Source organism: Penaeus chinensis, chromosome 27 (assembly GCF_019202785.1).
Source record: "Penaeus chinensis breed Huanghai No. 1 chromosome 27, ASM1920278v2, whole genome shotgun sequence".
In the NCBI taxonomy this organism is placed as follows: Eukaryota; Metazoa; Arthropoda; class Malacostraca; order Decapoda; family Penaeidae; genus Penaeus; species Penaeus chinensis.
Genome location: NC_061845.1, coordinates 7,995,838 through 8,013,337, shown reverse-complemented (window position 1 = coordinate 8,013,337; position 17,500 = coordinate 7,995,838). Strand labels below are relative to the sequence as shown.

The 17,500-nt window shown below is 39.3% G+C and overlaps 1 protein-coding gene across 1 annotated transcript in view; it reads right to left on the bottom strand.

The window, feature by feature from the left end:
- LOC125039599 (ovochymase-1-like) overlaps positions 1–17,500 on the bottom strand; it is a 21,754-nt gene that overhangs the window by 2,986 nt on the left and 1,268 nt on the right. Inside the window, exons 2-12 of the mRNA XM_047633728.1 lie at positions 15,347–15,876; positions 14,647–14,762; positions 14,141–14,253; positions 12,340–12,464; positions 8,446–8,576; positions 4,607–4,676; positions 3,859–3,949; positions 3,304–3,413; positions 983–1,158; positions 455–595; positions 99–194 (exon numbers count right to left, since the gene is read on the bottom strand). Of these exons, the coding sequence (XP_047489684.1) occupies positions 99–194; positions 455–595; positions 983–1,158; positions 3,304–3,413; positions 3,859–3,949; positions 4,607–4,676; positions 8,446–8,576; positions 12,340–12,464; positions 14,141–14,253; positions 14,647–14,762; positions 15,347–15,876 (1,699 nt within the window). The remainder of the gene's footprint in view (positions 1–98; positions 195–454; positions 596–982; positions 1,159–3,303; positions 3,414–3,858; positions 3,950–4,606; positions 4,677–8,445; positions 8,577–12,339; positions 12,465–14,140; positions 14,254–14,646; positions 14,763–15,346; positions 15,877–17,500) is intronic.

Here is a 17,500-nt window from a genome sequence, read left to right as displayed (position 1 = left end):
AGAGTCCCAATTCACATTGAATAAACAAACTTTCAATAAAAACATTTAAAAAAAACATACATGCAAGGAAACATTTTAGTAAAGCGGTTTTTACGCACCGTCATCGATGGTTCCCCAGCCGAAAACGGAGACGTTGCGGTTTTCGAAAGCTTTGTGAATAATCGTGTGAGACTTGGGAACTTCCGTAGTTACCCCTGTCGTCGCGCGAGAAGAGAAAGAAAACGGGCATGAGTGGGAGGATACATTTTTTTCGTAATTTTACCGATCAACGCATTTTGATCATAGCTTAATGATTCGAGTATTTTGACATCAAGATTCACCAGATATGATGGAAAAAAAAACAAGACTAAATATTAAACACAAAACATATGACAATAAATAAACAAACAAAAAAAATCCACATAACCTCTCAAAAAAAAAAAAATAAATAAATAAAAGATCTGCCCTTACTGACCTTGCCTGACACCCTGGATGTCCTCGTGACCTTCGATGACCCTGGATACGGACGTGGTAGTCTCCTCCTCCAACGAACGAGGAAGGAGGTTTAGGAGGTCAATGTAGTCCTTCGGAGGAATACAGATCGGGGCCACGTGTTCTGATGGGGGGGGGGGGGGGGGGGGGTTATGGCGGGTTTAATGTTTTTCGTTTTCTTTAAAATTGGTGTCGTTCTATGGCGGTGATGATGGTAGAAATAATTACAAAGATGATTTAAATAATAATGATTATGATGATGATAATAATAATAACAGTAATGATGATGATTGATAATGATGATAATAATAATAATAACAACAACAATAATAATAATAATGATAATAATAATAACAACAAGAAAACAACATCAATAATAATAATAATAATGAAAATAATGTAAATAATGTACATTAAAATTATTATAACTAGAATAATTAATGGTAGTAGTATCAGTAGCATCAGTATTACCATTACCACCATAATAACAAAAACAGCACTATATACTCACGACTAAAAGCAATGCTCTGAGGAAGTTTAGCCAAAGCGATGTCATTATTGAGAGGCGAAGGTACATTGAAGTCAGGATGTACATACACTGCCTCAACACGGAAGAATTTCTGCGACGGTGTGAGTGTGTACAGGTTGTGATCTCCCAGCAACATGGCAATGGTTTCAACTGGTACACTGGGTGAGAGAAAGGGAAGAGAGAGAGAGAGAGAGAGAGAGAGAGAGAGAGAGAGAGAGAGAGAGAGAGAGAGAGAGAGAAAATTATAATTTTGGTTGAATAAAGTTATGTGTGCGTATTCGATTTTGCAGGAATGATTATAGTACGAAGTTGTGTGGATGGGTTATGAAATCTTTCTGCCATTTTATGAGCAATTGTTTTTCTTTCTCATCTTTTCGTGTATAGATAGGTAGATAGATAGACAGACAGATTGGTAGATAGATATAGATATATTTACATATAAAAATATGTACATTTCTTTCTTTTTTTCTTTCAGGAGTGTTGTTACTTTTTCGAAATATAGGGAGAACTCAGAAAATACTTTGTGGTTTTAAGATAAAGTACCTTTTCTAAAACTAGGAAAAATATATAAAGCTATATCTTACGCGCAAAAAGTTGTTATACAAGGGAGAAAAGTATATACCTTGTAAAAAGTTAAGTGGATAGGTTGACAGTTCGAGAGAGAGAGAGAGAGAGAGAGAGAGAGAGAGAGAGAGAGAGAGAGAGAGAGAGAGAGAGAGAGAGAGAGAGAGAGAGAGAGAGAGAGAGAGAGAGGCACAGAAACAAAGAAACTGATGACATGGATGTAAAGAGATAGACAGAGACAGAAAAGACAAACAAACAGATAAACAGCGACGCATAAAAGTCATAAAAAGAGTTAGGAGTGTGACCAACGACCCATTCAAAGACCATCTCAAAGAAGGGCTTAGAGCAGAACGATTAAAAAAAAACACGAAAAGCACAAAACAAAAGAAGGATGGAAGGCCATAATTAATCCTTAAGATCATCAGTAACCTCTTAGAAGAAGATAAGGAGAATCGTGTGTTTTCTGGAGGTAAGCGAAGACTATCCTTTGTGCTAAAGGATTGGGGGAGAGAGACTGCCATTACAGGTTCAAAAGGGAAAGTTTTTCTGTTTCTTTTCTTGATGTGTGACGAATAAGATTTTTTTTTCTTCTTTTTTTGCTTCTTTTTTTGGGAAGGGGAGGGAGGGTCCTTTCTTTCTGTTACGTGCGTCTTCTTGAATGCTCCTTTTATATAAAAGATTGTGTCCTATAAGTAGGGGTGATTATGTCTTTGTGTGAGAGAGACAAAGGAAGAGAAAATGTGTGTAAAAAGAAAGAGAGAGAGAGAGAGAGAGAGAGAGAGAGAGAGAGAGCATAGGTAGCTAACTTGGGAAATCTTTATCTATTTATAATTGTTGTTAAATTTTACCCACAAATATGTTTACAATGCTACATATGCAGTGGACTTGCATAATCTTAGGTATACACTGATATTGTCGATAGAGAAGGTTGACAAGCGTACGAGTTACATATAAATAACCATTGCTTTTAATTCATTGCTTCTATTAGAGGCTATGAAAGTGGTGATATTATTTTGATATGATATATGTATTTGATATGTGTAGAGATAAAAAAAGATAAAACATAATCTGAGTAGAAATGGATATTTGATATTTCACACAAAAAATGGTAACTTGAAGGTGAAAATCTTAGTTGAACTACCTCACTCACTCACACACTTATTCACTCACTCACTCACTCACACACTCATCCACCCACCCACTCACTCACTCATTCACTCACTCACTCTCACACACTCATTCACTCACTCACTCTCACACACTCATTCAATCTCACTCACTCATTCACTCACTAACTCACACACTCTCTCACCCACCCACCCGCTCACTCACTCACTCTCACTCACTCAGTCACTCACTCACTCATTCACTCACTCACTCATTCACTCACTCACTCACACACTATCTCACCCACCCACCCGCTCACTCACTCCCTCACTCACTCACACATTCACTCATTCACTCACTCACTCACACACTATCTCACCCACCCACCCGCTCACTCACTCCCTCACTCACTCACACATTCACTCATTCACACACTCACTCCCTCACTAACACATTCACTCACTCATTCACTGTCTATCTATCTACTTCTCTCACTCCCTCACTCACTAACACATTCACTCACTCATCCACTGTCTATCTATCTACTTCCCTCTCTGCCTGCCTCCTTCCACAGATCTTCCAACCTCCGAACTATGCATCCACTATATAGAAAACAGAACGCGACACTCTACCTAACAAGGCAGTGAGCTCCAGTGAGAATCCATTGGCTGTGAATGATAGTTCCTCCGCATATGTGGCAATAGTGTTCCATGTACTTGCCACATACCTTCAGCACGGCTACCTGGAAGGGGGGAGGGGGGCATATTTAATTCATAGTTGTTATATATTCCATTTCTTTTATCTTATTTTCTTTCCTTTTTCTTTTTATGCTGTTGCAATATATGTACTTTAGTGGTCAATTATACATCATCCAACACAAGTGCTCATTTACACACCATCCAACACAAGTGCTCATTTACACACCATCCAACACAAGTGCTCATTTATACACCATCCAACACAAATGCTCATTTACACACCATCCAACACAAGTGCTCATTTATACACCATCCAACGTGAATTTCCATTTACACACCATCCAACGCGAGTGACCATTTACACACCATCCAACCAAGTGGCCATTTAAACACCATCCAACGCGAGGGGCCATTGACTCACCATCCAACACAAGTGCTCATTTACACACCATCCAACACACCATCCAACGCGAGGGGCCATTGACTCACCATCCAAGGAAACTCGTGCTCCGTGGTGGAAGCTCCTCCGACTATCCTCGTTTTCTTGTTACTCACCCCACACTTGCCTGCCCAACCGTCACTGTGGGTGAAGGGTTAAGATAAGAAGATAAGAAGTGTTATTTGTGTTATTAAGTGCTATTAAGATAAGAAGTGTTATTTGTGTTATTAAGTGTTATTAAGATAAGAAGTGTTATTTGTGTTATCAAGTGTTATTAAGATAAGAAGTGTTATTTGTGTTATTTAGTGTTATTAAGATAAAAAGTGTTATTTGAAATGATGATAAGTAGTGTTATTTGAAATGATGATAAGAAGTGTTATTTGTGTTATTAAGTGTTATTAAGATAAGAAGTGTTATTTGATAATGCTGATTGTGTTTATTATGGTCGTCGTGATTATTTGTTATTGTGATAATTATTGTTAATCGTTATAGTTGTCAATATTAATATTCTAAAATGTTTTTGTATTTGATATCATTATTATCATCATTGATACTATTATTTTTATTATTAATTTTATCATTAACATTATTATCTTTTATTACTATTGTTAATTTTATTATCATGATTATCATTACTTTTTCAATATTGTTGTTTTTATTCTTATCACTATTTTTTTTTTTTCCTTTTCATCTCGTCGCTTTCTCATTTCCCTTCGTTATCACCCCTTCTCCCCATGCTTTCACATATAAATGTTTATTTGTCATTGAATACAGTGGAACCCGTCAGCCAGTACTCACTCTCCGGGTCCTGTGCAGATGACTGTGTGTTCGGCTGCCGTGTTGTTGGTGGTGACTGTCCCGACTGCGCCTGGTTCAGAGGAGGAAGATGTGGATGCTGTAGTGGACGACTTTCTTCCTTTTTCTTGATTCTTATGCTCCTTGTCTCTCTCTCTCGGTCTTTCTCCCGCTCTCTCTCTCTCTCTATTTCTCTCGTTCTTTCGTTTCTCTCTCTCTCTCTCTCTCTCTCTCTCTCTCTCTCTCTCTCTCTCTCTCTCTCTCTCTCTCTTTCTCTCGCTCTTTCGTTTTATCTCTCTCTCTCTCTCCCCCTCTCCCTCTCCCTCTCCCTCTCCCTCTCCCTTTCCCTCTCTCCCTTCCTCTCTCCCTCCCTTTCTCCCTCTCCCTCTCCCTCTCTCCCCCCTCTCTCCTTCCCTCTCTCCTTCCCTCTCTCGCTCTCGGTCCCTCTCTCCCTCTCGGTCTCTCTCTCACTCTCCCTCTCCCTCTCCCTCTCCCTCTCCCTCTCCCTCTCTCTTCTTCTCCCCCCCCCCCTCCCTGAGTATCAAACGACATATGAACAACACCAACAGATAGCTGAAAATATTCGTTTACTATTTATCTTCAGTATCTCACACGGTCCTAAAGTGAAAAATAAAACCTCACATCTATACCACTGAAAGAATTCCAAACATTCACGTTCCTAAATGTAACATGCTCGCTGAAAATCATGAACAGACCGCTTCACTGTGATCTTTTGAATTCACCTCCAGGCTTCACAAATATTAAAACACGAAACAGCATCCGCAGTTACAACATGAAATGATACGATGCACTGAATGTTCACTTTCTTCCGTTTTCTTTAGCACAATAGAAAACGAGCGCCTTTACTTCGGGATATCCATTTCCTCAAATATAAAAAAAAAAGGAAAGATTTTTGGGGGGATTTTCAAAAAGGGAATTAATGGAAACAGCCAAAATATGTTAATTTATACATGCGGAGAAACAAATGTTTGAAATACAAGAAAAAATGTGATTTTGTGTGCGTAAATGTGTGTTTATGTTTGAGTTGGTATATGTGTGTGTGTGTTTCAAAAGACCGCATATATAAACATTACTGCGAGAAAAAACACAGCTGCAGTTGTTGGAAATGAACGTATTTCCTTTTTTTCTTTTTTTTCGTTTTCTTTTTTTTATCCTTTTGTTTTGTTTGATGCCAAAGGTGAAAAGAGCGAACAACATAGGGAAAAGCGGCGAGGGGGGGGGGGGGAGAAGAGTGAGTGAGGATGAGAGAGAAAGGGGAAAGGAGAGAAGTGAGAATGAGCTTGAAAGAGGACCGAGAAAAAGAGAAGAATAAGTGAGAATGAGAGAAACGAGGAGGAGAGAGAAGTAGAAGGATTAGAGAATGAGAGAGGGAAATAGAGAGAAAAAAGAGAGAGGAGAGATTGAGAGAGAATGAGAGAGGGAAAAAGAGAGAAGAGAGAGGGAGAAGAGATTGAGCGAGAATGAAAGAGCGAAAAAAAGAGAAGGGAGAAGGAGAAGAGATTGAGGGAGAATAAGAGAGGGAAAAGAGAGAAGGCAGAGAGAGAAGAGAGGAGAGGAGGATTGAGAAAAAGAGATGTAAGAGATTAAGTGAGAATGAGGGAGAGAAGAGTGCGTGAGAAAGAGAGGGGGGGAGGGAAAAGAGAAGAGAGGAAGAATAGAAAGATTAATATGATGATGATAGTGATATAATCATTTTAAATCTTTCACCATATCATTATCACCCATGTTAATATCATTATTACTCATGTTGTTAACATCACTATTAATATCATTATCATCAAAAGTAGGCGGAAGATGTTGGCAACTGCCCGCGTTTCTGGGGGGAAAATGGGAAAAGAAAGAAAGAAAGAAAAAGAAGTATCACTGACATCAGTCTGTTACAATATATATATATCGCTGGAAAAGAATTACGTTTTTTTCAGATATCAGGTTTTACTCTTGTTTCCCGCAGTCCAATCTCTAGCTCTCTGCTGATCATGTTCGGGTTTCTCTCTCTCTCTCTCTCTCTATCTATCTATCTATCTATCTATCTATCTATCTCTCCCTCCATCCATCCCTCCCTCCCTCTCTCCCTTGCTCTCTCCCTCTCCCTCTCTCTCTCTCTCTCTCTCTCTCTCTCTCTCTCTCTCTCTCTCTTTCTCCCTCCCCCTCTCATACCCCAACCACTTTCATCCCTAACGTTCACCACATCCCATTCACGAAGGAGAATTAAGAGGAGGAAGAAAAGAAAGAAAGAGCCGAGAGAGGAAGGTGGCGAGGAGAAAGGGGAGAAAAAGAACGAAGAGGAAGGACAAAAGAGAGGAAGATGGCGAGAAATAGAGAGGACAAGAAGGATGAAAAGGAGACACGAAAGAGGGAAAGAAAAAGTTAAGAGAGAAAGATGGCGCGGAAACAGGGAACAAGAAGAACGCACAGGAGGAACAAAAGAGAGAAAGAAAGAATCGAGAGAGGGGGGATGGAGGGAGGGAGGGAGGGAGGGAGGGGGTGGGAGGGAGGGAGGGGGGTAGGGGAGGGAGGGAGGGAGGGAGGATAGAATAGGATAGTAAAGCGTTGGCCTGCTGGACATCGATAGAGTGAAAGGATTTATGAGGGAATTCAAAAGGCCCGGATTAACAGAGCGCCATAGGAGAGATAGGGGGCGTTGGGGGAGGGAAGGAGGGAGGGAGGGGGAGAGACAGAGAGAAAAAAAATGAGACAGACAGCAGTGTGTGTGTGTGTGTGTGTGTATGTGTGTGTATGTGTGTGTGTGTGTGTGTGTGTGTGTGTGTGTGGAAAGAGAGAGACAGAAAGATAGACTGACAGATAGACAAACAGACAGACAGAGATAGAGACAGAGACAGACAGACTTACAGATACAGATAAACCAGAAAAACTAAAGCTAGCATAAAAACGAGCCGATGAAAAATAACTAAATACACAAAAGACAAATTATTTAATTTGTATAAGTAAAAAATAACGTTAACGACTCACTGAGTAACAACCTATTTAATAAAATAAACATAGTCTACTTGTTTATTTTAAAAGTAAAAGTTATTTTGTTAATGTGATACTTAAATGTCATGTCAGTAGCTTATTCAAATTTATCCATTGTATTTCCTCATCTTGCCGTTAATTTATTTAGTGAACTACAGCAAACTTCAGCCATTTCTAGTCTGGAAATAGATTTCGCGAAAATGAATCACCAAGTTGAAAATCAAAGCAAAGTGTTTGAAAGACGAGTTTGTTAATGAATCTAGATTGACCAATCATGCAATCAAAACACTGCAGGTGCAATTAGGGTGATTTTCATTTAAACTTGTATTCGCATCATCTTTTTCACTCGCTAAACAGTTTGCCAGAGTTAGACCATGGAGGAAAATGGCTTAATGTGGTCTTGTTTTGAATTATCCTTTTTCAATTCTTATTCTGTGGCGTTCAGGCAGTCAGCTGATCTTGAATTAATGCCTGTTATCATTTTCGTTTTGTTTTTGTGGTAATGGAACTCTTTCTCTTTCTCTTTCTCTTTCTCTTTCTTTCTCTCTTTTTCTCTCTCCCTCTACACACACACACACATATATATATATATATATATATATATATATATATATATATATATATACGTCTCTCTCTCTCTCTACATGTCTCTATCTCGAACTCTCTCTTTCTCTTTCACTCACTCATTCACCCTCTCTCCCCCTCTCCCTCCCTCCCTCCCTCCCCCCCTCTCTCCCTCTCCCCTCTCCCTCCACCCACCTACCCTCTCTCCCTTTCCCTCTCCCTCCACCCACCTACCCTCTCTCCCTCTCCCTCTCCCTCCACCCACCTACCCTCCTTCAACTCACCTGTACCATCAGCATTTAGCGCTCTGTACCGGCACATGAAGCCTCTGTACCTGTAAGTCGAATCTGTCTGGAACACGAGAGTCAGGTTGTTGCTGGAGGAAAAGGAAGCGATGGCCTTGTCACCACAGAATCTGTTGGGTAAGGAAATGATAATAAGTGATGGATAAATGAAGTTATAAAAACGATAAGCAAATGAATGAATAAGAAAGTAAATGAATGTGCAAATAGATAAGCAAAACAAATGAATGAATTAATACTTTAGTAGATGGATAATAAATTAATTAATTAATGTATCTACATAAGAATGATTGATGATGATGCAATGAAGAGGAGCAAGTATATAATAGCGATTGTATTTTTTTTTTTTTTTCTAAATATATATAGGAGTGATAAGAGAAAAGTGATGCGTGTTGATAGTAATAGCAAATGACTTACGATCGTAATGATGATGATGAAAGTTAGATTTGATAAAGATAATATCAAATGGACTGTTGTAATGACATTTGGTAGTAATGAAGATATGATAGGAAATAAAATATAGGACTGGCTGATAGATGCTTGTGGGGATAATGACCGTAACATCAACGAGATTTTAATAATGATTAATGATGATGACAATTATAAGGAACGAAATACGATAATGATAAGGAAATTAAAGGAATTAATTATTTTTGTTGTGTTTTTTTTTTCTCTTCCTATCTTTTATCTATTTATTTATTTCTCTCTTCCTATCTTTTATCTATTTATTTATTTCTCGCTTCCTATCTTGTATCTATTTTGTTATTTCTCGCTTCCTATCTTTTATCTATTTATTTATTTCTCGCTTCCTATCTTTTATCTATTTATTTATTTCTCGCTTCCTATCTTTTATCTATTTATTTATTTCTCGCTTCCTATCTTTTATCTATTTATTTATTTCTCGCTTCCTATCTTTTATCTATTTATTTATTTCTCGCTTCCTATCTTTTATCTATTTTGTTATTTCTCGCTTCCTATCTTTTATCTATTTATTTATTTCTCGCTTCCTATCTTGTATCTATTTATTTATTTCTCTCTTCCTATCTTTTATCTATTTATTTATTTCTCGCTTCCTATCTTTTATCTATTTATTTATTTCTCGCTTCCTATCTTGTATCTATTTATTTATTTCTCTCTTCCTATCTTTTATCTATTTATTTATTTCTCGCTTCCTATCTTTTATCTATTTATTTATTTCTCTCTCCCTATCTTTTATCTATTTATTTATTTCTCGCTTCCTATCTTGTATCTATTTATTTATTTCTCGCTTCCTATCTTTTATCTATTTTGTTATTTCTCGCTTCCTATCTTGTATCTATTTATTTATTTCTCGCTTCCTATCTTGTATCTATTTATTTATTTCTCGCTTCCTATCTTGTATCTATTTATTTATTTCTCGCTTCCTATCTTGTATCTATTTTCTTATTTCTCGCTTCCTATCTTTTATCTATTTATTTATTTCTCTCTCCCTATCTTTTATCTATTTATTTATTTCTCGCTTCCTATCTTGTATCTATTTATTTATTTCTCGCTTCCTATCTTGTATCTATTTATTTATTTCTCGCTTCCTATCTTGTATCTATTTTCTTATTTCTCGCTTCCTATCTTTTATCTATTTATTTATTTCTCTCTCCCTATCTTTTATCTATTTATTTATTTCTCGCTTCCTATCTTGTATCTATTTATTTATTTCTCGCTTCCTATCTTGTATCTATTTATTTATTTCTCGCTTCCCATCTTGTATCTATTTATTTATTTCTCGCTTCCTATCTTGTATCTATTTATTTATTTCTCGCTTCCTATCTTGTATCTATTTATTTATTTCTCGCTTCCTATCTTGTATCTATTTATTTATTTCTCGCTTCCTATCTTGTATCTATTTTCTTATTTCTCGCTTCCTATCTTTTATCTATTTATTTATTTCTCGCTTCCTATCTTGTATCTATTTATTTATTTCTCGCTTCCTATCTTGTATCTATTTATTTATTTCTCGCTTCCTATCTTGTATCTATTTATTTATTTCTCGCTTCCTATCTTGTATCTATTTATTTATTTCTCGCTTCCTATCTTGTATCTATTTTCTTATTTCTCGCTTCCTATCTTTTATCTATTTATTTATTTCTCTCTCCCTATCTTTTATCTATTTATTTATTTCTCGCTTCCTATCTTTTATCTATTTATTTATTTCTCGCTTCCTATCTTGTATCTATTTATTTATTTCTCGCTTCCTATCTTGTATCTATTTATTTATTTCTCGCTTCCTATCTTGTATCTATTTTCTTATTTCTCGCTTCCTATCTTTTATCTATTTATTTATTTCTCTCTCCCTATCTTTTATCTATTTATTTATTTCTCGCTTCCTATCTTGTATCTATTTATTTATTTCTCGCTTCCTATCTTGTATCTATTTATTTATTTCTCGCTTCCTATCTTGTATCTATTTTCTTATTTCTCGCTTCCTATCTTTTATCTATTTATTTATTTCTCTCTCCCTATCTTTTATCTATTTATTTATTTCTCGCTTCCTATCTTTTATCTATTTATTTATTTCTCGCTTCCTATCTTGTATCTATTTATTTATTTCTCGCTTCCTATCTTGTATCTATTTATTTATTTCTCGCTTCCTATCTTGTATCTATTTTCTTATTTCTCGCTTCCTATCTTTTATCTATTTATTTATTTCTCTCTCCCTATCTTTTATCTATTTATTTATTTCTCGCTTCCTATCTTGTATCTATTTATTTATTTCTCGCTTCCTATCTTGTATCTATTTATTTATTTCTCGCTTCCTATCTTGTATCTATTTTCTTATTTCTCGCTTCCTATCTTTTATCTATTTATTTATTTCTCTCTCCCTATCTTTTATCTATTTATTTATTTCTCGCTTCCTATCTTGTATCTATTTATTTATTTCTCGCTTCCTATCTTGTATCTATTTATTTATTTCTCGCTTCCTATCTTTTATCTATTTATTTATTTCTCGCTTCCTATCTTGTATCTATTTTGTTATTTCTCTCTTTCTCTTTTTATCTATTTATTTATTTATCTCTTCCTTCCTTTCTTTCTTTTTTCCTTTCTTTCTGCCTTTCTAAGATGATTAGTCATTTATGTAAGAGTAACATAAGGAGGACCTGCGCAAGGAAAGATAAAAAATAAATCTCCTCTATTTCTTCTCTTTCCTTTCTTCTCTTCCTTTACTTCCTCCCCTTATCTTATTCTTACTTCCGCCTCTTCCTCTCTCCCTCTTCTCTCTTCATTCACCCTTCCTTCTCTTTCTATCTTCCTTTCCCTCCTTTTCTTTCTATCTTTCCTCTCTTCCTCTCTCCCTCTTCACTCTCCCTTTCTCTTGTCCATTCCTTCCTTTCTGCTTTCCCTCTCTCTTCTTCCCTTTTCCCCATTTTCCCTCCTCTTCTCTCTCTCTCTCTCTCTTCCCACTCTCCTCTCTTCCTATCTTCGTTTCCTCTTCGCTTCAGTAAATCTCCCTCTTCCTCTCCTTCCCTCTTCCTCTCCTTCCCTCTTCCTCTCCTTCCCTCTCCCTCTCCTTCCCTCTTCCTCTCCTTCCCTCTTCCTCTCCTTTCCTCTTCCTCTTCTTCCCTTCCACCCTTAAATCTCCCTTAACCTCACTTAAACTTTCCTTAAACCTCCCTTAATCCACCCTCAAACCTTCCTCACTCATCCCTCCCTTAAACCACCCTAAAACCACCCTCACCCATCCTTTAAACCACCCTAAAACCACCCTCACCCATCCTTTAAACCACCCTAAAACCACCCTCATCCCTCCCTAAAACCACCCTCATCCCTCCCTTAAACCACCTTAAAACCACCCTCATCCCTCCCTTAAACCCACCCCTTAAACCTTAAACCCCTAGAACTCACTGATTGGTCGGCTCCTCCGGTCCCCCGTTGTCCGACACCGCCAGAAAGTCGTTCTCGCAACCCTTATCCCCCGGTTGCACTGAGAAGTCGTTGCAGTCCAGCCCGACGGTGAACTCGGACGGGAGCTGGGGAGGGAGAGAGGTGGTTGAGAGAGGGAAGGGAGAGGGGGAGGGAAGGGAGGGAGGGGTTGATGGGGGGAATGGAGGGAGAGGGAGGGAGGGAGATGGCTGAGAGAGGGAGGGAGAGGGAGGGAGGGAGATGGTTGAGAGGGGGAGGGGAGAGGGAGGGAGAGAGGTGGTTGAGAGAGGGAGGGAGAGGGAGGGAGGGAGATGGTTGAGAGGGGGAGGGGAGAGGGAGGGAGAGAGGTGGTTGAGAGAGGGAGGGAGAGGGAGGGAGAGAGGTGGTTGAGAGAGGGAGGGGAGAGGGAGGGAGAGAGGGAGGGGAGAGGGAGGGAGAGAGGGAGGGAGAGGGAGGGAGGGAGATGGTTGAGAGGGGGAGGGGAGAGGGAGGGAGAGAGGGGGTTGAGAGAGGGAGGGAGAGGGAGGGAGAGAGGTGGTTGAGAGAGGGAGGGGAGAGGGAGGGAGAGAGGTGGTTGAGAGAGGGAGGGAGAGGGAGGGAGAGAGGTGGTTGAGAGAGGGAGGGAGAGGGAGGGAGAGAGGTGGTTGAGAGAGGGAGGGAGAGAGGTGGTTGAGAGAGGGAGGGAGAGGGAGGGAGAGAGGTGGTTGAGAGAGGGAGGGAGAGGGAGGGAGAGAGGTGGTTGAGAGAGGGAAGGAGAGGGAGGGAGGGAGGTGGTTGAGAGAGGGAGAGAGGTGGTTGAGAGAGGGAGGGAGATGGCTGAGAGAGGGAGAGAGATGGCTGTGAGAGGGAGAGAGATGGCTGAGAGAGGGAGAGAGATGGCTGAGAGAGGGAGGGAGATGGCTGAGAGAGGGAGAGAGATGTCTGAGAGAGGGAGGGAGATGGCTGAGAGAGGGAGAGAGATGTCTGAGAGAGGGAGGGAGATGGCTGAGAGAGGGAGGGAGATGGCTGACAGAGGGAGGGAGATGGCTGAGAGAGGGAGAGAGATGGCTGAGAGAGGGAGGGAGATGGCTGAGAGAGGGAGGGAGATGGCTGAGAGAGGGAGGGAGATGGCTGAGAGAGGGAGAGAGATGTCTGAGAGAGGGAGGGAGATGGCTGAGAGAGGGAGGGAGATGGCTGAGAGAGGGAGAGAGATGGCTGACAGAGGGAGGGAGATGGCTGAGAGAGGGAGAGAGATGGCTGAGAGAGGGAGAGAGATGGCTGAGAGAGGGAGGGAGATGGCTGAGAGAGGGAGAGAGATGTCTGAGAGAGGGAGAGAGATGGCTGAGAGAGGGAGAGAGATGGCTGAGGGAGGAAAGGGAGAGGGAGGGAGGGGTTGATGGGGGGAAGGGAGGGAGAGAGGGGGGGGGTTGATGGGAAGGGGAATGGAGAGGGGGAGAGAAAGAGAAAGAAAGAGAGAGGGAGAGAGAGGAGAGAGAGAGAGAGAGAGGAAGAAAGAGAGAGAGAGCGCGCGAGACAGACAGACAGACAGACAGACAGACAGACAGACAGAAAAAACAGAGAGAAACAGAGGCAGGGAGATAGACAGACAGACAGAGTTAAACAAATTAAAAGAGAAAGATTGAGAGGGCACGCAATATAATTTTCGCGTAAATGTGTGTATGGATTTATGCGACTCTATATACGTATATATACATGTATGAAATTACATATCACATTTACACATATCAACATGCATGTATATACACCTATTTAAATACCTCAATCAACTTAGCTCTCAACTTACACTAATCTTGTAGACACATCGGATGTTGTTCGGATAATTGAACGGATACGAAGGGGACGTGATGATTCCGGTTAAGGCAGTATACGTCCCTCCACATCCAGATGAAATGCGTTCTGTGGCCGTTCAGAGGAAGGAACGTATATTGCATGTAGATAGGGTGGAAAGACATGCATATCTCATTTATTTTCTTATATCCCGTCAAAAAGTGATAATGATAAAATAATGATAATAATAATAATCTTAATAATAATAATAATAATAATAATAGTTATAATAATAATAATTATTATTATTATAATAGTGATAATAGTAATAATAATAATAATGATAATAATAACGATAATAATAATAAAGATAATAATAATAATAATGATAACGCTAATAAGAACAATATTAATAATAATAATAGTAGAAGTAGTAATAATAATAATAACAACAAATATAAACAAAATTAATCAAATAAATAAGTATACGGATAGAAGAACAATAAAAATAGCATAGTTTACCTTGAGCGAAAGGTTCTTCTCTCAAAGAAAACGGACGTTTGTCGAACAGGACGCCTGCCTGTTCCTTGACCACAATCTCGCCCTCGGAGTATGTGAAAGCTTCGACCTCGGGGAATCTGAAGGGTGAGAGGGTGAGAGGGTGGTGGGTGATAGAATGAGAGAAGGAAGGGTGAAAGAGTGGGAGGGATAACGGCTGGTGTCATTTATTTTTTTCAAGTTGGGTGCGGTGTAAATGTGAGAGAGAGATTTTTGTCTCTTTCTTGCTCTGTCTTGTATTCTCAACTTTTCCGTTTTCTTTCATTTTCTCTTTTTTCTTTTTCTCTCTCTCTTTTCTTTCTTTTTCTCTCTCTTTCACTCACTAACTCTCTCTCTCTCTCTCTCTCTCTCTCTCTCTCTCTCTCTCTCTCTCTCTCTCTCTCTCTCTCTCTCTCTCTCTCTCTCTCTCTCTCTCTCTCTCTTTCTTTCTCTCTCTCTCTCTCTCTGCCTCTCTCTCTGCCTCTCTGTCTGCTTCTCTGTCTGCCTCTCTCTCTAACTCCCTCCCTCCCTCTCTCCTTCTCTCTCACTCCTTCACTCTCTGTCCCTCCCTCCCTCCCTCCCTCACACACTCTTTCTCCCTCCTTCCCTCCGTCCATCCGTCGCTCACTTTCTCTCCAACACCATTACAGATAACAATAAAAATCCTCAGCGTGCTCATATTCACCTGAAATCATGCACGACGTTGAGGATTGGCACCAGGCCCTCTTTGCCTGACCCTGGCACTACCTCTGACTCCTCCTCCTCGTTGGCACTGATGTCTGCTTCCTCTCCTCTGAAGCCCTGAATTGGCACTGGCAGTTTTGGGGGTATAGGACCGCCTGGCATCCTCCTCTCTTCTTCTTCTTCTTCTTCGTCTTCTTTTTCTTCTCCTTCTTCTTCTTCTTCTTCTTCTTCTTCTCCTTCTTCTTCTTCTTCTTGTCTTTCTCCTTTCTCTTTTTCTTCTTCCATGTTTTCCATCATGTCTTCGCCCTCTTTTCCCATCTTCTCTTTTTCTGTCATCTTCTCCTCTGTGATTTCCATTTCTTTATCGTCTCCCCTTTGTGCTTCCGCCATCCGCATGTCATCTTCGCCCGTTTTCTCTTGCGTCTGTGTTTCTGTTTTCTCTTGCGTCTGTGTTTCCATTTTCTTTTCTAAATCGGTCTCTCCTCTTTTTGTCAGTTTTCTTTCGGAATAAGCGTTGGTCTCGACTTCATCCTGTTAATGGAGAAATGGCAATTAAAAATATCGATAAAGAGAAGGAGGAAGGGAGGGAGAGAGAGAGAGAGAGAGAGAGAGAGAGAGACAAAGAAAGGGAAAAAGAAAGAGAGAGAGAGAGAGAGAGAGAGAGAGAGAGAGGGAGGGAGAGACAGACAGACAAACAGACAGGCAGACAGACAGACAGACAGACAGGGTGATAGAGAAGGAGAGAGAGACAGACAGACAGACAGGGTGAGAGAGAGAGAGAGAGAGAGAGAGAGAGAGAGAGAGAGAGAGAGAGAGAGAGAGAGAGAGAGAGAGAGAGAGAGAGAGAGAGAGAGAGAGAGAGAGAGAGAGAGAGAGAGAGAGAGAGAGAGAGAGAGAGAAGAGAGAGAGAGAGAGAGAGAGAGAGAGAGAGAGAGAGAGAGACAGAGAGAGAAAAATGTACCAATAAACGATTGAGTAAAGATTTCAAAGGGTTTTGATAGAGACACGTAATCCATTTTTCCGCTATCGCCTGAGGCATAACCGAACGTACAATGCGCTTTTGCAGTCTCTGTCAGCGTGGTCATCTTTTTCCTTGTCTATTTGTCAGTCGATCTATCTATGTCTATCAATGTATATTGATCTATATTTAGATGTATCCATCTCTATATATGTATATCCATCTGTCTATATGTTTATATAAATCTATCTATATATATATATATATATATATATATATCGGTAGATAGATAGAGATAGATATTCATTTATATATGTATATATATGTATATATGTGTGTATATATATATATATGTACGTATACATATATATACATATATATATATATATATATATATATATATATATGTGTGTGTGTGAGTGTTTGTGTGTGTGTGTGGTGTGTGTGTGTGTGTGTGTGTGTGTATTTATGTGTATAAATATATATATATATATATATATATATATATATATATATATATATATATGCATATATTCCTTCCCTTGACATTAGAATACATTTTAGAATTACTCCAAGCCGAGAGCCAGCAGAGGAAATGCTATCATTATGGCAATGTTTTTGTGAGACATTAATAAGTGTTCGTTTATTTACTTGAAAATTGTATAAAAAAAAAATATCTACGATATATGTGTAAAAAACGAATGTATAGCAAAATGATCCCAAAGAAAATACAAAATTGTAGTAGGATCTGAATAGACGAAATGAATTACTCAAAACACCTTTGTCACGGTTATTGAATCAGATCCCCTTTGGTGTTTTCAAATGAGCTTAATGTAATCAGGAAGAGTATCCTATTCTACTAAAACTCACAGGTCCACGTTCAGCGTATGCAAATGGCGGTGGGATCTCTCAAAGTATGTCACACAGATAATTAAATGAGGCTCGTTACTGGTCTGCTTTTCATGCGCTGATCGAGTTTCATTCATTAACTGTAATGTAATTTGTATCCTCTTTATTGTCAAAAGTACGGATTGCACAATGTACATACGCACATACGAACATTTATACATACATATACATACACGGATACACATCGATTCACATATATACACACGAGCACACATGCAGTACATACACATACATACGCACATATGTAGATATATACATGCATACGTACTGATCATCGTGTGCGTATTT